At 38.9% G+C, this 21027-nt stretch overlaps 1 protein-coding gene across 1 annotated transcript in view; it reads left to right on the top strand.

The window, feature by feature from the left end:
- LOC101851437 (ras-specific guanine nucleotide-releasing factor 2) overlaps positions 1-21027 on the top strand; it is a gene marked incomplete in the record, with an annotated part of 169876 nt that overhangs the window by 105658 nt on the left and 43191 nt on the right. The window contains 7 exon segments of the mRNA XM_013087478.2: positions 2853-3067; positions 4479-4561; positions 9742-9765; positions 15085-15160; positions 17046-17245; positions 18490-18773; positions 19923-20741. Of these exon segments, the coding sequence (XP_012942932.1) occupies positions 2853-3067; positions 4479-4561; positions 9742-9765; positions 15085-15160; positions 17046-17245; positions 18490-18773; positions 19923-20741 (1701 nt within the window).

The raw sequence follows: 21027 nt of genomic DNA, 5'->3' as shown, positions 1-21027 counted from the left end.
CCCATTTAAAGACTATGCTTATAATATGATGTTGATTCAATGTTGCAATATGATTGTAAAGACCCCATGCAAAATTTGAACCCTATTTGTCAAAAAAATGTGGAAGCCTTAGTATTTTTAGTACTAAATTATTACGAAATGAGTCAGTTTACGTAATCTGTAAAAATAGTGTGAAAGAAAAGCTCAATTAACATAATATTCCTCTCGTTTGCCCTGGAACGATGGTTATATCCATTCAAATGTTTATTACCCTCAATTACACTGAAGATAGTTATAACAGCAAACGTTGCACATATGAAAACTTAAAAAAGAGCCCAATTATAGCGCCTTCCCTAAAGGGTGCGGGCTGCTTCGGGTCGCGCCTGTATGTTGGAGCCAACCCTGGCTGAGCGGAACACAGCGCCCCAGCAGACAGGCGGAGACACTTGATACAATAACGTGCCCCTCTCGGGAATCGAACTCGCGTCTTCCACATGCATCAGCGAAATGTTAAACCATTACCCCACCACAGACTCCAGTGTACACTCGGCTGCCAGTGTTCCTCTCGACATTATTAGTAGTTACAAAAAGACTTCATTTTAAAATGAGATTATGCTTTCAGCGGAAGGTGATCCTTGTTACATGATTTAATTGTAAACAGATAAGGTTCTCTGAGACGTGCCTAAGGTCAAATGGTTTCTCACACTATATTTCGTTGTCTTAGTCGTCTGGAGCGCGTTCGAGATCTCTCGTAGTGCAAGTTCTTTGTTTTAGCTTTGTGAACTCTCTTCTCTTTCGCCCTAAGTAGGTGCCAGAACCCTCTCCAGTGCACTAGTTTATGTTCTGTTTTGTCTCGCCACTGGCCATAGAAAGTGTGGCCGGTTCAGCTGTGACACGCATATTGTGTTTCCTGGTTCAGCCTTGTTCAAATAAAAGAGGGATCGACTCGCGTGTTATGGCATTGCCTCTCCACGGTGACTCGGAGACATTGGTTTTGTTGTTATCTGTCCTGAAGGTTGTTTTCACACATTTTAGTGAAATTGTAAATTGCTGCTTGTTGTTTGTGCGCAGGTATCAGTGATAGTTCTGTACGTGGTTGACATAATGAGTGCCACAGCTTAATGCTATTTCTTATTGTCCTTTTTCGTATATTTGCACTGAATCATAGTGTGACCCTTGTCAACGTAACGTGGTTCTTTTTGATCAGCTCTGATTAGAATTGGATTTGTTATATACGATAGCCACATGAGAACTTACCTCAATCTGTATAGGGCTTTTTAAAACTGAAGTTGGTCTCTGTCCACTGACAATGTAACGAACAGTTATAGTGTGCAAATTAGATTACTTCGTTGAAAGTTGAAGAGGAGACTTCCCTAAAATGATCATTTATTTTCTCTTACCAACACAATGTATAGTGTGAGATTAACTATGAGCACCTTTGTTTCAGCTAAAGTTTGCGTTCTAATCATCAGCACTTTACACGGTTTTGACATTGTAATATTCGAATGTTCATGAAAAACGCTAATAAGCGCACGCTTATAGGCGGTTTTGTGGGGGGGATTGTCGTTGTTTTATGGCGCTCGCAATTGCATAAGGTCATTTGAGTGCGCGGGACTCATTAAACATTGTCAGTTTGGTTGGAATCAATTTTGTATTTTGCCCGGATGGCGGCCGAAGCCTACTCTTATCGATTTTAAGACCACCAAAGGATCTTTAACGTGCGCAACTTGCACATGGGACCTCCTGAGATTTGTTAGCCTTTTTTCGAGAAAGCTGTGGGTTAGATCTTACCTACCCTAAGATCAGGGGTATGGTTGAAAACGGTGAGAAGGAACCAGGGAGTCAGTAAAGTGGCAGCAGAAAGAGTCAGGAGCCCAGAGGAGGTGACAAAGGGAGGGTGGAAGGGGCAGAAAGTGGAGACGAAGGCAGACGACAGAACATGGCTAGAGAGCTGGAAAGGTGGTGAAAGGAGAACTTTTTTGGGGGGAGGGGGGGGGAGAAAATGTTTCGTCGCTGTCAGGTTTCGAACCTGGAACCTATTGTATGAGAGGTGATCACCGTATCGCTAGGCCACGAAAGCCCCCTTATAGGTTTACTAAAGGCTTTTGATTCATTTTCCTCTTTTGTGTTACTTTGTTTTGCCAATATTCGTCCTTGTTACGGCCACATTGTGGCAATGTGCTTTTCTGATTAACAAAAATTCCTTCAACTGAGGAGACACTAGTGTTCATTATGACGATGTCAATGTCATTATCTTCATCGTTATCAACGTCACCGTTATCATCATCGTCATCATCATCATCATCGTCATCATCATCATCATCATCGTCATCATCATCATCATCATCATCATCATCATCATCATCATCAAGTTATTTGGACGAGTGGGATATTGACAATAGAGCCGAAAAAGAGCCTCGCTCTCGCTCGAAGATTTCTTCGTGGAGTCCGTCAGGCCCATTAAGGAAACAAAAAAAATCATCATCATCATCATCATCATCATCATCACCGATCATACATGTAGTATCGTCATCAGCTGTATTCCAGGAGACAACTATACTTGTCTCTGCATTTCGAAAACTTGCCATGCTCCAGCCTTCTAACGCCAATTACCGCTGTGCCCTCACCTCTTGCATATTGTTGTCTTCGTCTCCGCTTTTTAAAACATGTTTTAGAACATCCTGGCGTGAGTATTATTATTGCTTGTATGTATGTATGTATGTGTGAGTATGTGTAGGTCGGAGAAGAGGAGAGGGAGGGTGTTATAAGTTTATAACGCTGTCCCGTCCTTTGAATTTCTCCGATTTGCGACCTAGCTTTCTCATCCCACCGTACTCGATTAATACAGTAAATTCAAATCCCCTTCGTTACAGCTTCATCGTTGGACTCAAACCTAAGCCTGGGCAGTCAGACGTCCGCCGCCAACCTACTTCCAGTGCAGGGCGGGACAGAGCGAGAGGCCAAGGCGGACTACAATGGTCTTGATTTTAAGCTGATCGTGGACTCGAAGAGCGGCCCGCCCATCACCATAACGCTGGTGGCCAGCACCCTCCATGAGAAGGCCGCCTGGTGCAGTGACATCAGTCAGGTCTGTTCCAGGCAGAAGTGCCACCACCCGACTGCCGCAGAAACTCTTAAAAGTATACAGTGCGCCAGTTCAATCAGCTGGCTCACAGCTTCACTCGGTTGTTTAGGGTTATAACTCAAAATCTACCAAACCTCAGCAAATTCGTATTTTCTTTAATTAAACTGTATGTTTACTGATTAGGTCGTTCATATTTACCTAGTTTAGTGTCTTATTTTATACAACAAGGTTAAATAGCAGCGTAGGAAAGTTTGTGATGCTGAAGATTGGATGACAAATTTTGCTGCGTACAGTATAAAGGAGGAATAGCCTTCTGCATACTGAGAGTTAATGTTGTCACAGTTGATTTCAGAGTATCTCGACACAGTGTTGTGGTCTACATTTTACCCGGGTGAACTGGGAAGATATTGATGCTATAATAGACAGTTTCTACTGATCAACCAGAGCAAGAAAGTAACAGTAATAATGCTTTCACCTGCTTCTGTCACATAAGAGATAGCGTCATCAATATCATCATACTCTCTCTCTCTCTCTCTTTCTCTCTCTCTCTCTCTCTCTCTCTCTCTCTCTCTCTCTCTTTCTCTCTCTCTCTCTCTCGCAGGCGCATGCTCTTTCTCTCTCTCATTTACTCTCTGTCTCTTTCCCTCCCTATTTATCTATCTTTCTATCTATCTGTCTTTCTTTCTCACCATCTGATTCTTTCTCATCTCTCCTTTACTCTCTCACTTTCTCTCTGTCTTTTTCTTTCTTTATCCCTCTCTTCTTTTACCCCCTTCTCTCTCTCATCTGGGTGTGCCCTTGGCTCATTTAGAATCTTGTTAAATGGCTGTGTGTAGGGCAACTCGGCTCTTGGTTATTCACCAAGCACTTGGGTTGATCTTAAAGGTGCTAGAAGATGGAACTGGGAGTCTCATCTCTTAATTACGTCCTCTTTTGCCACAAGCTTTTCAGTTTTTGCAGTATTCCACTACAGCTCTAGGACTGGCAGGCCTATGTTACCTATGGCTCATGTTCCTACTCCTCTTCTTCCTTTTTCTTCCATCATCCTTCTGGATATTAAACATTTTTTAAAATGATGTTACGTTTTAGTTTTACCCCTTGATAAACAAAAGTTTGTTACTCTGAAAGTAGGGTCTCTCAAAGAGGGGGTTTTTAGGGGTCTTTTTATGCTGTAATGATCAACAGACCTGTTAAATAGTGAAGCCCATTTTGTTTCAAAAGGTCTGCAAACTTACTTTAGATAGTTTAAGGAATATAGTAAAAGTGCATCCTTAGCTAGGTGTCTGGTGTACATTATCATTGGGTTTGCAGTGGTGCACTGAAGAACTGATTGAAATTGCTGTATATCTTAATTTTGAATTCAGGACACTTTGTGTTAAAATCAATGTTTACCCCCCTCTCTTTTGCTCTACAGTGTATTGAAAATTTACACTACAGTGACCTCCTCAACAGCTCCATGAGCGAATCATCTTCAGTGACTATGCCCCAGTCTGTCAGGTGAGCAAGAGTTGCTGTGTTTCTGTATTGTAACACTTGTAGATAGCAAGTTTTGTTCTCAGGTCGGTGAGGGAAAACACATTGTGCTTCTCTGAACAGTAACAAGTACCAAGTCTTCTTTTGGTTTCTAAGGAACTCTCTCTGTATCAATAATACAGGGGTCACTTTTCCAGGAATGGCTGAAATTCTGGAAATATAGATTCTTTTGAGGCTTTTTGTATGGCAGGTTATGGTCATCTTTTTTAATATTTGATGTCAGAATCCTTCTTTGCGTATAACCCAGTAAGCTCTTGGAGCCCCACTGCATGTGATGGAACCTCGACAGCCCTAGGTCTGGTACCAGTTTGCCTTGCATTGTATGGTTTGCACATTTTATAAAAGTGAAGATAAACTTTATGTCAGTATTGTCTGCAACTTGCAATAGATGCTAAAAAAGAGACTGTGTTTATAATTAGTATTTCTATATTAGGTAAATATTTACAGGTGTATGCCCTGCGATCACAGGCTGCACAAACATTTGCTTTGTGACTCACATAAATATGAAGGGTTCTAAGGCAAGGCTTGTTATGTACCAGGTCAAAAAAAAGCTGTTCGGGTTAGTGGAGGTTTTTTTCCTCATTCACCTAAAAAACCACAGCCAAGTAGTTGAATTTTTTCTTTTCCTAAAAATGGACTGTAATGAACAACACTTATTAAGTGAGATAACATTCCCTTACTGCCCAAGCTGTCATCTTTGAAGGGAATTACATAATACTTCTACAATCAAAATTGTCCAAGACAGCCGCCCATTGTCAAGGAGAAAAGTAGTTGACTAGACAGTTTCATTATAATATAGAAAAATGGCGTGGGAGGCAGAGGAAAATGAGTAGTTCGTACTGATGATTCTCTTGGACAGGTGTCCATTACAACTGGTTCATTTGTTGTTAATATTTTTGGATCTGGCCTATAACATGTTTTGATTTGGAACACTTTCTTCACTGTTGAATGTTGTTGAATAGAAGAAGGAGCCTTGTAGCCATAACAGTATGACCATGAACATTAAAGACAATTGTTCGTAACCAATTGTAACCCTGCTCTCATGCTGAAGTTGAAGGGTAATTGAAGAGTGATTTTTCAAAACTTGGTTAGTCATTCAGCCGTACTCTACATAATAAGCGACGCAGGAAAACACTTTCAATTTGTACTAAATGTAGACCCAAACATTAGTTGATTTTTCAAAATATGCGTAACACTTTCTGCTGTGATATCTCAAAACTCGTTTAAGCCAACGAACATGTACAATGGAACAAGAGTTCCACTTTCTACAAAATCCGTTCAGCGTAAAGGGGTTTTGGGAAACCTATCTGTGAAGCGAGAGTGCATACCAAGGGCAGTGCGTTTATCCTGAGTTGAAGGGCAAATATGTTCTGTAAAGCACTTTACTTGGTGTGTTTAAAAAGAGTTTACTGAAGAGGTATTGTGTTCAAAATGTTATCACAAAATTAAATTCTTATTCAAGTACTAAAGTGTTTGTTCCAGTAAGTTTTTGGCTTCTAAAATTATTAAGTTTATCAAACTACAAAGTAATTTTCTGAGGGTGATAATACATTAAATGCAATGGAGAGAACTAAGAAAGTTTTGAGAAGCTATGCATTTTTAGTGGGCAAATATCACCAAAAATGATTAAGCGTGATTTATTAAATTATTAACTTGTGTGAAAAATGAACCCTGAAAATGTGTGGAAAATGAACCCTGAGACGAGATAAAATGCCTAGCAACAAAAGCTAGCACTTGTAGGTACTGAACAGAAAGTTTTCCTAAATATCTGAAAATCAAAGTATAACTGAATTATTGAGTTTTGGAAAACCACTCTTCAATTCAATGGGGGGGGGGGGGGGGTTGACAACAGTGATGAAAAAAGATAAATGAAATTCAGCTTTATTTGTCCTCATTTTCATTTTCGTGTTTTATTTTCATATTGTGTAGGCAATGGTTTTGATTTTATGTTCTGTTTTCAGCTCAAAAGTGAGCAATATGTAATTGTTTTGTGTAAATTTTTGTTTTTGTTTTATTCTTAGGAATTACTATGTTCATCACTAGAATCCTTGAACTTATATGCAGCAGTTGCAAATGAAAAATAAGCGTTCATGGTCTGAAAAACTTTGTTAGTCACGTGTCAGCAAATAGATGTCTTGTTAAGCATTGTTTTTGTAGGTTATTTAGGGGGGAGGGGGAGTGTCATTGCGATTCCCCTAGAGTGTATCACATTCTGTATAAACAGCTTTTCGAATTTAATATCAGCATTTTGGACACTGAACCGTATCACATATTAGAATTCCAAAACAAGTTGTAAGAGACACAACATTTTTGCCTAGCCTTTTATTTTTCCTGTTGCTGAAAACATCCTCATGTAGTGTCCACCTTTGCTTTAGATGTGCGTATTTTGTGTGTGCTGATGTGGCTTTTTGAGTTTCCTGCTTTTATTTCTAAGTTGACATTGGTCATTGCGATGGATGGCCGTTTGTTTGATTTGTTGCCACAAGGTTCCTCACGGAGAACACTGTTGCTTTGCTGTTGGATTTTTGTTTTGGATTTTTATGTTTTGTTTTGTTTCTTTTTTGTAGTACCTAAGCTGTGGTAGCACTGAATGTGTAGATTATGTCCAAAAAAATGTCTACTACCGTATCTGTATTTGAAATTTTTACTGAACTACAGTTTGGTCTAATTCATTTTGTTTTTGAAGCTTCAGGCAAATATTTTTCTCAAGTAGACTAGAGGATATAAAAAAAATTATATTGTTTACACTCAGTATGGAGGAACCTTTAAACCTTCATTGCATAGAATGAGAGGGGGAAGACATCCTCTCCATGTCTTCATTTTATTTCTTTTCTTTATCTGTCTGTCAACCAAAAGTCCAGTCCAACGAAAAGCAGTCCACAGAAGTATTACTGTTTAGGGCCTGTGTTAAATTTATATAGAGACATTGTCAGAGCCTTATGTTTTACCCACAGCTGTTTTTTCTTCAAAAAGGTATGATAGCATTTGTACAATTGTGGGATGCAAAAAAAATATTTTCAAGCTTTTTTGTTTTAAAAAAATGGAAGTGTCATGGGGCAAGTCTGAGCATCTAGAGCAGGGTGCACAATTTTTTTGGTCTGATAGTATCATATGATTTAGTTTAACTTTTGAGGGGTCACCAAATGGATGCTAAGGAAAGTTGTGCAATGTTTAGACATGATTTTTTTTTGGTGTAAAATAAGTGCCCTACCAAAATAAGTAATGCATTTATTCAGTAACTCGCCCTGGTATGTATAAAAGACAATACATTAGATAGTCAGGGCTGCTAATCTGTTCCACTTTTTAGATATGTTAACACTTTTGTTTGGTGTCTTGGTGGCGTGGGGAAACTATTTAGCAGGGTTAAACATCCCTGATCTAAACCAGGCATTGTTCAGGCTGTAGGTTTCTATCCCAGGGTGCAGACATAAACCACATTCTTTTGTCCGTTCCCCAGCAATGAAATTACTCAAATGAAGGTGCATCCAGAAACTAGATGGAAACAATCTTGGTATATTTTGAGAAGACAAAAAAAAGAGCTATATTATATGAGAAGCATTTTCAATATTTTGGTCTTATCGTTCCTCCTTGGTGAGCCCTGGGAAACGTACTATACATGATTTTCTACCTATAACATTGTGCCTTTACATTTTCAATTACTAAAGCGTTGAATTTGTGGTGTCAATGCTTTTGGGTTTTAGAAAGTAGTTTGAATACTAAATGCTCTCTGAGAATTAAGGTGAAAAGACTTTCAAGGAAACCAATATTAAATTATGTCTGAGCAGTGTTATTGGGTATTCTGCCTCTTTAAACCATAGACACTTTAAGTTTTGACTACCAGAATTAGAAATTCAACAGTTGATTTAGCAAACGAAATCTGTGAAGTGAACTTTAAAGACTTTAAGAAGGGCTGGAACTTCCTGCTCATGCTTTGTATGAACAGTTTTAATTTGTATCCAGAGGTGCTTTTTTTTCCTGTTTGACATTGTAATGTTGTGCCACCCCATCATCTTCTCTCCCACCCCCCCCCCCCCTACTCTCTTGGCATTTGAACTAGAAAAGGTTTGGAATTTCATTGTGAATACATTGGCCCTGAGATGAAGAAACGTGGGTTGTTAAATATTATCACAGCTACAAGTTAGACTGTAACTTGTAACTGTTGATTTTCATGTGACATCTTTCAGTTTTTCTCAACTATTTTTATTTTGAGTACCTTATACTGACCAACGTTTGGTCTTGGAAAAGGCTGTAGAGAATAATTGTCCATATTGGAAAGGAATAGGTCTAGCAAAATTAAAATTGAAAGTATTAAACATCCTACTTGAAAGTAAAAGAAGTTATGTCAAAGGAAATAGTTTGCTGTTTTTGTTCTCTTGTCCTTTCCTCGTGTAAATGGTCTCTGTTTTTAGTGTTTCTCATCATGAAGTGCCTTAGACATCTTCTTTTTGTTTTGGGTTTCATTGCTTTGAAAAAGATTTTCTATTCACAACACTTTCCCTTCATTTTATTTTCGTTTTTCATCAGATTTTTCTGTTTTGCCTTTTGTGGTACTGTTTCAGTGTACGGAGTCATGTATAGCCTGAATATGGTACATTTCATTTGTTTTTCCAAGTATAAGCAACCCTCCATGAAATAACTTGGAATTCTTTTCTTCTTAAAAAAGAGATTTGCTCAAAATGGTATCCTGGGGAAAAGGTTAACAAACTGTAAAGTTGTATGGAGTCTTTCAGTCGTGTTGTCTTAGCATGAATTGTAGTAGTATTTATAAGTTGTCTCTCCCTCAGATAGGTCATAAGAGGCACTGGCATCTAATTTTCATGCGATTGGCAGAACAAACAAGGAGTCCACCAGCCTTGTTTGGGTCTAGCTGTATAATTGTTTTAATAACAAATGTCCTTTAATTTTTGTTTATTAAAAAAATTTTGGAGAAGGGGGTAGGTACACTGTTATAACTACGCACAAATTTGTAGTTAATTGAGTCACTTCAGCAGAACATATCTCACGCTTTATTTGTTTAAAATGGGAACTGCTTCATCCTGAGTCATATGAGGCACGTTTATATGTTTAATGCATAAGTTTCTGTTCATACGGGTCACTTTTATTTGTTTAGTGCGTAAGTTTCTGTCTCTGTCACATGCTTCCAGATACATTCACAGTACACAGATCTGGTGAGTGTACAAGTTCTTCTAAGCAAAAGTTCATATGCAGGCACATTCATATACTTGCTCTCATATATTTCTATAGATGTATATCCATCTTTACCCTTCATTTATTGTCAGGATAAGTATTTTTCATTATTTCCGCAAGTTTTGTATTATTCTCATTTACAATATGCCTGCATGATTGGTATACTATTCCCTTCATTAAACCATTATATGTGGTTTCCTCTCCAGCTTTTGTCACGTTACCCTTTCAGAGATCCTGCTTGCAGCTTCATACGAACATTTTTTAAATCACATGGAAATAGTTTTTTTAAGCCAAATTGAATTACTAGTCTTTCAACAGTTTTTGAGATAACATGTTCAATAGAAATGAAAAAAACATCGTATTGTGGGTGGTGGCGGTTCTCTAGTTTTTCATCCTGTGCTTCATGCAAAGACCTAAGCTAAATGCTTACGCTAACACTCTGTATAAAAGACTCAATCTAAATACAAGGTACTTGTACACAGATACAGGAACCCTTGGTGAATGTCAGGAAATACATTGGTTTGGAAAGAAAACTTGCTTCGATATGAAACTGCTGGTTTTCTTAGAAATACAATATATTATATCCAAGAGAATAGCAACGACATTGCACTGTTCATTCTGATAAATTAAGCTGTACCTATGAAAACAATATTTGTTTGTTTTCTACCATTAATTTTGTATTTTTTTATAGTTGCATACGAATATATTTTACACTTTGTGTGCCTTTTACCGGTCATTACCGTGTAATTCCAACCTCAGGACCTCAACTGCTTTGGCCCTGTTTTGTAAAGAAGGAAGAGTGTAAACAAATTCAGCTTTTTATTTTCATCTCAAGTTGGTTCAGGCCAGTGATTATGTTTAAGTTGAAACATAAAGAAAACTTAAAGTATATGATAATTTCTTGTATATCCTAAAAAGGCTTTCAGGACTTCACCACTACTCAGCTCATCAAATAATGTCCCCATCTTATTATTAGTAGCACTGGCCGCACTTCTCTGATACTGAATTTGAGCAAATCTGTAATTCATTTTGTAAGAAATGTTCATGTCACTGGGATTATAATGACTTATTGCCCTGCTATTTATCTATAAGCGGATTAGATCTTTTGTCATGAGGAATGTTCACTCTGTGGGTTATTAATGGTAGTAATCGTTGTGACATTGAGCAGATTTATTGTTTATTTATAAGATAGCTTCATGCCAGAAAATGTATAGTTGATAGTTACCGTGATATTGGCATTTGGATGACTTGCATGCAGTTTATTTCAAAGAAATGTCATTTCTAAAGTGCTTATGTTGGTTACACTTATACTAACTGTTAGCAGAGCAGGATCGTCATCAGTTCACAACCTTATCTTTCCCCCGACCATCCTGCAAATCCCCCACCCACCTCCCTCTCCCCCTGTCCCTCCCCCTCCCCCTTCCCCCTTCCCCCCAAGTGAGGACCTATACCTCTTCCATATATACACATTCCTTTTCCCCAACCTCACCTCCTTACATTGTTATTAAAGAGAATGTCAGTGGTTGCTGAGTTGAACACAAAAAAAGCAATTTTATTAATGACCCTTCAGTTATCTTACCAGTTCATTTTGTTGCTGTTTTCTTTTTTTCTAAATAAAGGAGGAGGAGGGAGTTGGAGCCGGGGTCTGTTTTAATATATTGGGAATATATAGTAAACTTTTCAGTGTGTACAACAATGAACGCTTGTGTCTTTAGAGGAACATTTTGTTTGTGAATAGTGATGACAATGTCTGGTCACTGGAAAGTAATAAGATGTACATTGTTATTTGTTTTCAAAGTTGGGTCTGCGTTATGGAGTTCAGTCTAAGAATAAAGCTAGAGACAGTTATCAGTGGCTTTGTTTTGGTTTTGGTTGTGTGGTTTTTTTAATGTTTTGTTGTTGTTTGTTTTGTTTGTTGTTGTTTGTTTTTTTTGGGGGGGTGCGAATATGTGGTTGCTTTTTGTTATTTTTTGGTTTGGTTGGAAGGGGGGGGGGGATCCTCTCCTGCTTTTTTTTTAAATATGAAGGAGGGGGGATATTAGAAAGAAAGGTGTCAATTAACATTTCTGAAAAATGTTTTATTACAGTTCATTTTAAACTGTACCAGTATGATAAAGTCCTGGTTGGATATTTGAACTTTTAAAAATATTTTTTCAGATTTTAATGTGTTGTATGTATTTGCTGGTGCCGTGTGTATGTGTGGGAGGAAATTCTGATGTTTCTGCATGATTGTATGTATGTGAACACCCATTGAACTTTTATATGTGTGTCAGGGGAAAAGGGTGAGTGGGGGTGGTGAGCTGTTAGGATATTATGAGCTCTCAATGATAATTGTGCTGCTACAAGCTTATATTTGCTACTTCCACCTGTGTATCGTTAATCCCTTTCCTATATGCTGTAAGCTTTTGCTCGTTTCATGTGTAATTATTTGAATATCATGGCTGTAAACATTATGTGTCTTCATTGTCCCAATTAGTTTTATGCTTTTACTGTTTCGACAAAGCGATTCTTTTAAAGTATTTCTCCCATATTGCTCAGTCCCCCAAACAAAAGCAACAATCCTTCCGATTAATTTAACAAATCTTTTATTCCTTTTTTCCAAAAAAATATCTTACACACTTTCCCCTTCTCATCTCCCCCCAAACCCCACAAATTTTGTGTAAATCAACTACTGAAACTTCTGAAATTTAACTTTTTGGCCAGGTGAAACTAATCTCATTTTTAAACCACACATTACATGAAATTCCTCTGTATGAATTAATACTAACCATGTATTTGACTCTTTTAGATCACGCACTTTTTTCATATGAACTACTTGTGAATCAGTTTTGTTCTTCTACAAAAAAAAACTTAAAGTGTCCAGTTGTCGGGGTGATCATGTATCATCTTGTATGTGTATATGAAGTTTTTGTATAAAGGCCTTAATGTATATTTGTATCTGCACTTATTTACATTCTTGCTTGTGTATGAGGGAGTGTCAGACAAATGAACAGTGACTGACAGATAGGTAGATTCATAGAGATAGAGGTCATGTATCAGGAAACGAGAAAGAAAAGAACAAATAGATGAGATTTCCCAAGAACTTAAACTGGTCCAAAAGATAAGAAACTCTGCCTTTGGACTTGTTGCAGAAAGTAGGAAATTTGAGAAAATCACATGGATGAGAGTGAAAACAATCCATGTTATTTTTTTGCAAGCACCTGTCTTTAAATATATTCAAAGACTGTTAGGCACATATATATTTATATATTTATATTGGCTTTGTCATTTTGTCATACAGCATGGAAAAACACATAAACACAATAAGAACCTAGCTTTTAAAAAGATTTTTACCTATAACACATATTTCATAGAGATGGCTATCCTTTTTGGGAATTGAAAGGTAAATAAAGGGGCCGATCTTTTGCTTGACATTCATTAGACTGATGTCTGTGGTGTAGCGATTAGGTGCTTCACCATCACAAGGAGAACATTCGAGTTTGATTCACCTGCCAGAAGAATTTTAATAGAGCATCTTGGTCTTTCTGCTGGGTTGTTGTATACCTCTCGACTCAGTTTGGCCCTGATGAGTGATGTTAAAGCCCACCTTCTAAATGATCTAAATTGTGTCAATGGGAGAGTAAAACACCTTCATTAGAAAAATGAGAGATTTCTCAGTCTAGTGTTAATGCTGCATGGGTTTATTTCTTGAAAGGCTAGTATTGAACCTGCACTGGTATATTTCTTTGGTTTCTCAGTCTTATGTTGTGTGTAAAGGAGGAAAGACAACTCACGCATATCTTCCTCACTCCTCTGAAGTACAAATTGAACACCAGCATACTATTTCTGATTTTTTATGCTCTTTAAACAGACTAACATTCTGAATTTGTGTCATCTATTTGGCCTTGGAAAGTGGAATAATAAACTGTATTTCTCTGGACCATTTGATAATTTTGTTTTATTATACTGAGGACAGAAGATCTGCTAGTGTTTATGTAATCTTGTACACAGGAAACATATTGTAATGCAATGGTATCAAATTATTTTAACTGAATGTTGAAGGCAAACAGTATATATTCTGAGCAAGTGGGGACTTCTGGCTAAAATATTTTGATAAGTGAGATTAACAGCCACCCTTGAAGAATGAAAGATCTTGACAATGTTTTCAATTGCATAGCTTATCATATGGTAGGAAGGCTAAAGGTAGTCTCTAACAAGATTGTGACTATCATGATAGTCTATTAATATGGGCCTCTCTCAAGGTAAAAATAGAAAATACATGAAAACTGCATGAGTTTTTAGATCGAGCAGAAGTTAGTTTGAACTCCACATAAAAGTTAGGTGAAATGGCTGTCGTCTATTGGCAAGATTATCGTTTCAACTTTGGAGCCTTATGTATTTCTTCCTTGTTATTAAGCCTCATTACTTCAGAAATTCCAGGTGACTTGCTGTTAAAAAAATTACCACAAAGTTAAATCAATAGACAATATTGGAATAAGAGCTGCCTCTGGTGCTTGATGAGTGTATTTCAGCATATGGACTGTTGCAGTCACCTATAGTTGTGTTTTTCTCTATTTTTTTTATGTGAAGGACATCACACAGTGCCCATGTACCCCCTTATATTGCACAGCGTAATATCAAGTTTGTTCATGGATGCATCCCTTGCACTTGACTTCTCATAATGTTTTGTTTTTTTATTTTGTAAATTTCACATGGAATCACTGTGAGAATGTATGGAAGATACCACAATGCATGCCAAAATATATGTCTATATTCAGGTTTTTGACTATGTTGAAACAACTTCTGTTTCATGTCATCCTGCATGAGTTTTTATTGCAGTGTTGATATCATCAACTCTTGAGATTTTAGACGCCAAGCAGCTTTTAGCAATGATATAAGATTCTCCATCCATTTCTTATAGGATCGTCAGGGTACACTTACCCATAGTCAGCAACATTTTTGTCCTATGCTGAGGGGTGTACATTTTATTTGCAACAAGTTTAATTCCTGCTGTCCTATTTTTATTGTCTTTTTTTTTTTGTGTATGGAATTTGAATATGCATGGAATAGCTTTCGATCGTCAGTGTGAATATCGTTGCTAGATCTCTCAACAAGCACTTTATGATCCCGAAGGCATGTCGTGGTATTTTTTATACCTTAAGTTTTGTTATTATTGCAGCACTAAGTCTGGGAGAGGTATAGCAGTGCTAATATAAGGATGGGTTTAAATTTGTTTGCCGTCTCTATGGTTTGTTAAAACAAGATTACCCAGTTTTAATAGATTTGATGACTCACTCAGAGTGCTATTTCTTCCATTTCAGGTCTGATCCAAAGCTTTTTCGAGATGACGTGGATATAAAATTCAGCAGAACACTCAACTCCTGTAAGGTCCCACAGGTAAGTTGTTTGCTCCTTCTTTCTTGTGATGTTATATTTTCTTGACCCAGTGAAGAATGCTCATTTATTTTAGAAGTTTTTGATAACAAGCTGCCAAAATTAATCCAAACTACTTTTTATGGGGGGAAAGGCAAAAACAAAGAATGAATTAAACCATCATTATATGAGACACTGAAATGCTATCTGGGATCAAAGATAAGTCCTCAAATGAAACCAACTTTAATCTGAAAAAAGAAAAAAGTCAATAAAATGAAAGGTGTAGTCAGCTGTCGGAAAGCTCATGCTCAGAACTCGAGTCTAAGTTGTAGTAAAAGATTACTAATAGACTACAATTTAATTTACCTTTTTGCTCTCTGTATATTTGTGGAGTCTTGACAATGTGAGAAAGTTTACATCTATCGTCCTCATCTCCCCTTCTTCTTTTTGATGTTTGTTACTCTCTTGTAACAGCTCTAATCTTATGGCGCTCATATGACTTATACAGTTGCGAACGCCGTAAAACCTCTACTAAAACTAAAGAAAAATTTTTAATATCATTGCTTGTATAACACTGTTGCTTTGCTGATTTTTTTTCTACACCATTCCCAATAATTTTTACTGAGACACTGAAGTTTTATCTTATCCGTAGGCCCTGGGGTCATTTTGTTCCCCCGGGGTTGTATTCTTCACATTTTAGAATACTTCTAGTGCGAAGATCTCTTTGAAACTTTCATTATTTCTCAAAAAATCATTTTGACAGATCAGATTAACTAGTAAATTTCCTCTTTGGAAAGTGGTGGCACAGAGTTCCCCAAGTCCTATGGATACCATAGTAAAACACGACATACGGATAGGGTTAATGAACATATATGTTTTCACTTTGGACCTGTATACTTACTGAACTTTGTGGACTGTCTGTCGCAAGATATATTCTTTGGGTATATGATCTGACTTACGTGCAAATTCTACTTGCAAACAAATACATAAACAGCTGGCTCAAAATGCAGGTAATACCTGCTCCAATTTCATGGAAATTAGTTTGTCTTCTTTCCCCCTCTGTCAGTTCTGTGAATACTCATCAAGTTGAGTCCATCCTGAAAATTATGTTTACTTTACCTAAGAAGTGGGATTTCTTTCAATCTAAATAATCTTTTTTGTTCTCTGTTCCATAAGTTGCTAGTCTCCCACACTTGTTTGTTGTTGTTGTTTCTTTGTACTGTAGCGTATTGTTTTCAGTTCCATTTTTATTTAATTTTAATAAGTGTGCAATATCTTGGTCATGGACTTAACCTTGTATCAAAACCTTTTTCTCTCAGTGAATGGATAGAATACAAGACATGACCATTTGGGAGCGTGAATATATAAAATCATGCTCCTTTATACCGACACCGACCCACATCTCCTTTTTTTTTGTCTTGTGCACTTCTACCAGCATCTGTGGTGTGACTATTAGGCACCTTACCATTGCATGTTGAAGATGGGAGATCGATTCCAGTTTGGGGAAGTTATTTTATTGAGTATCTCTGTCTTCTTGTTACTTATGTGAAGGACCGACATCACTGCACAAGGGGCATCTCCATAGGCGCTCCGTCCCCTGAAGAAGCACATCTCGAAGGGTGTAGATACTGTCAGTTCCAAGCAATTGTTGATTCCTTAGCTTTTTGCTCCTCCTACTAAGTCTTGATCTTCTGCAGGGGCCCCATCCAATTACAAGCTCACAAAGTCGCTCAAGATGATGGTATTCCGATTCTTCCTGTTCTTTTTCTCATTTTTCCCTGTCTTGTCTCCTGGGATGGTGTATCCCACTTAACTCAAGTTGGCCATGACAGGTAGGGTCGCTCAAAGCAGTCCACCTCCTATCTGATCAACAAATGTAAAACATTTACGACTGTTTGTTCACCTCCAGATCAGACACGCAAGTGTGGATCGGCTGCTGGACCGCCTGACAGATCTCCGCTTCCTGAGCATTGACTTCCTGAACACGTTCCTGCTGACGTACCGCGTGTTCACTTCGGGCCAGACACTGCTAGAGGCGCTCAAGAAAGTATACAAGAGCCATGAAGGTGGAGCCCACCTCAACACCAGCCTCACAGAAGTGGCTGCACAGTGAGATTATTATTTAATTACTTGCTCTCTCACTTGCTCACTTGCTCTCTCTCTCTCTCTCTCTGTCTCTCTGTCTCTCTCTCTCTCTCTCTCTCTCTCTCTCTCTCTCTCTCTCTCTCTCTCTCTCACTCACTCACTCACTCTCTCTCACTCACTCTCTCTCACTCACTCACTCTCTCATTCACACACACTCACACCGACACATGCGCATGTGCTCGCAATCACCCACTCACTCCTTGGTTTTCTTTTTTTTTTCAATCGTTCGTTTTGCTGTCTTCACTTAAACATCCCTTCTCATTTTGCTAATAAAATAAAAAATCATACAAGAAACAAATATTTCATTTTAAAGACAACACCTGATCCAGGTCAATCGGAAAAATTTCATTACCACTTTGGTTTTTTGACTTCTGACTTTTAGGGAAGGGTCAAGTTCATAACCATCAGACAGCAGCAAGCCTATTCTTTAATTTTATACACTTTCTCTGCAGATTCCAAGGCCATGACTATGTTTTTGTTAAGCTGCTGGGTTTACCTAAAATATGAGGCTACAATGGTGGAAGTCAGTTCACTGACACCCCCCCCCCCCCTCTTTGTTAACTCTTTTGTAACATAAGTTTGGGGGGGGGGGGGGGTTCAACTTTTACTGCGCCTAATCTTTTCCAGTCCAGATAGATAGGTTTCAGTCAAATTTTGGTTCCCTTCAAAATTAAAGATTTAGGTGACTTGTACATTTGTGTTATCCCAGAATTCAAATTTGTTATGAGTTTCACGATAAAATTCCACTGAAAGATTTTGAAGTATGGTTATGAAATCCTATACGCTGCACGTGTTATTTTCCACATAATTGCCAAATCAGCTTATTTAAGTGCGTACCTTGTAGGGGAGGATGGCGTCTAGGCACATGATGCTGGTCATATTGTGTATGGGAGTTGACATGAAGGGGTTAAGAAATGGTGTACCTTTTAGTAGCTTGCGTTTCTGAAAGTGTTGAGGCTTGAGACAGTTTTGCTTCTCTGTTATGCTGTTAGTGAAAAAAAATCCATTTTTCTTTATAGAAAGTTAATTGCATTGTGACAGACAGGAAGCTATTTTGTCAAAACATAGTATTTTGATATTCCTTTCAGAGGAAAAATAGATGGAACATGTGTAGTAATTGCAAGTGTCTAAAGCAGGGGTGCAGTAAAGAGCATGGATACAAAATATCTCTTTAAATTGTGTTCCATTCCCATCTCACAATCCTGCAGGTGTGCAGAGGAGGAGGAAGAGGAAGCGGGCAGCCCCCCAGAGTTCACAGGAGAGCCCCCTGAGGTGGACGCTCGCTACGTCATCAAGCCTCAGGCAGAGAAGCTGCGCAGAATCAGCACTGGTTGCATGAAACAGGAGGATGCAGAGACTTCAGCGGCCAGCAGCAGCGCAGCCAGCAGCCCACGGGTCTCCTTCAGCGTGGACTCGACCCGTGGCTCTTTCCAGACCGACTCTGGCAAAGGATTGCTGCCCCAGCCACCTCCCCTCAACCTGGCTCAGAAATGTAGGCCACCTGGTGATGCCATGACATACATACCGATGGTGTTATGCTCGAGCTGTGTAATTGATTTTGGAAAATTTTTCAACTGGCCAAAAAGTGCCTTACTGATTTAAATGAGAAGAGAAGATACAATAGTCTAACCACTGTACCTTTATACCATTTGTTGTGTATGCTGACTCTGGCCTGAGTTTTATTGAAGACTCGCATATTGACACCAGCAATGTGATTAGGACAAAAAAGTGTTGCCCTAGTTCTAGCAGTAACACAGTGAGAGCATAACACCATTGATATGGGGGCTGTCCTTTTGGCAATGTAATGTTTTTAGTACAAAAAGAATCAGTCAAAAGTATTAGAAATAAGAAACGTTCTAAATTTTGGTATGGTTTTATTATTCTTTTAAAATTCTTGCCTTTCCACTATCAGAAGTAATGCAAAGGTTACACGATTTTGCAATGCTCCAAAAACATTTGCTGAATGGCTTACAGAAATGCCAGAAAATACATTGGTTTGCTTTCAAGTTCAAGTCTTCTAAGAAACAAAGTTTGGTTGCATACGCAGTTGTTTTCACATGTCCCATAGAAAATCTTACAAAGTGGAGGCCCAAGGTAAAGGCATACCTCTTCCTATCCACTTATTATAAAATGTTTCATTTAGAGACGTAGAGACAGTAGCAAAGGGTACCATCTTGTTGAAGCACTGTATTATCTATCTCGCCAATTGTTCGAGCTGATTAATAAAGTAGTTCTGCAGCATACTTTTCAAATTTGCTGTCAACATTAATAACATTGCGTTACAAAAAGAATGACCCTCAAAGCTTAGAAAACTTTAATTTTACTAGAGTCTTTTTCATGTTCAAGTTTCATGTGGATTTTCAGTTCCCCAAACTGTCTTCCCCAAACTTGACAGTTATGTAATGCATGTTGACCTTACCACTTTTGTGAAATGTTGCTTCGTCTAGATTTTGGGCATTTTGATTTTACAACAGTCTTTTATTTAACACTTTCTGTATGTTACTCCACAGTTATTTAATTTTTTTGGAATTGAGGCTGCAGAATAGGATTTAATGTTAACTGAATATTGCTCTCACAGTTGAACGGGCTATTTAGAATTTAGGCTGCAGTGTATGATTAAACCTGTATGTTACTTACGCAGTTGAGCGAGCAGAGTCTGTGGACAGTGATGACAGCCGGTCTGAGCTAACAGCCTTTCTCCAGCCCCCGAAGCCGCGTCTGCTGGCCCCGATTGCATCGTGTGAGACGCTGTATGACCAGGAGGTTCCCGACGTCCCAGCCATCACCCGGCAGGAAAGCGGATCCCCAACCTACACCACAGGTATCATTCTTTCTGACTTTGATCTGGAAGACGAGTCTAGTACTGACTGTCTGGAGAGTGCAGATGATACAAAGCTGCTGGCTCCCTCTATGGTTTCTAGTGTTTTAGGCTCGGCTTCCACTGAGTCCCTGGTCTCTCCTTCCAGCCCACGGACTATAACGTCGGCCATGAGCTCGGATACTCTCACCCCTGGGACTCCACGCACCCCCGGCACTCCCCGGGCCTCCCCACTCGTGTCACCTTTCGGCAGCCCCAAGCGGCTCCCGGGGTTGGCACTAGCAGGGATTAAGTCATCAGTCAGCAAACTCAACGGTGGGGGCTCCTCCTCTTCAGGGAGCCCCAAACGCCCATCCACGCCCAGCCGTGTGATGGAGACCTCGTGTACGCTTGACGCACTGGCGCTGTCCCCAAGCAGTAGCCCTGTGCGCATCATCAAGCCACGGCCCATGTCCTCGCCGGTGCGTATCCCATCCCCTCTCCCACCGGGCACACAAAAGCGAGCCTCATCCCCAGGCAGGATTACTACATCCCCGGCACGATCACCTACCTCCAGCCCCAAACTCAGGCGCGCCCCATCCCCCATCAGCTACAGTTATTCCTCACCCAACATAGTTGCGCCACAGATCAAGATTCGGCCATGTGAGTGTGGATGTCGTCTTTCCCATCCTCTTCCTTGTCTCCAACAGCCCCTGCCCCTTCCCTTTATGATGGTCGTCTTCCACTTAAGCAAAAGTAAATAATAGCTCACACCCCTGCTCGTTCTACTTTTTTTTCTTTCAAAGGAAATAATATTACCTGGATCGCATCTGAACTCCAGTCTATGAGACAGGAACTACTGCAGTATTCCGTCTCCTTTTAATCATGATAGTGTAGTTATAGTAATAATAGACTGCTTCTCCGCTTAGGGCATGTCCCTACTGGAAAG

Source organism: Aplysia californica, unplaced genomic scaffold (assembly GCF_000002075.1).
Source record: "Aplysia californica isolate F4 #8 unplaced genomic scaffold, AplCal3.0 scaffold00591, whole genome shotgun sequence".
In the NCBI taxonomy this organism is placed as follows: domain Eukaryota; kingdom Metazoa; phylum Mollusca; class Gastropoda; order Aplysiida; family Aplysiidae; genus Aplysia; species Aplysia californica.
The sequence above is the reverse complement of the archived record's forward strand: the minus strand, read 5'-3'. Positions and strand labels throughout refer to the sequence as shown.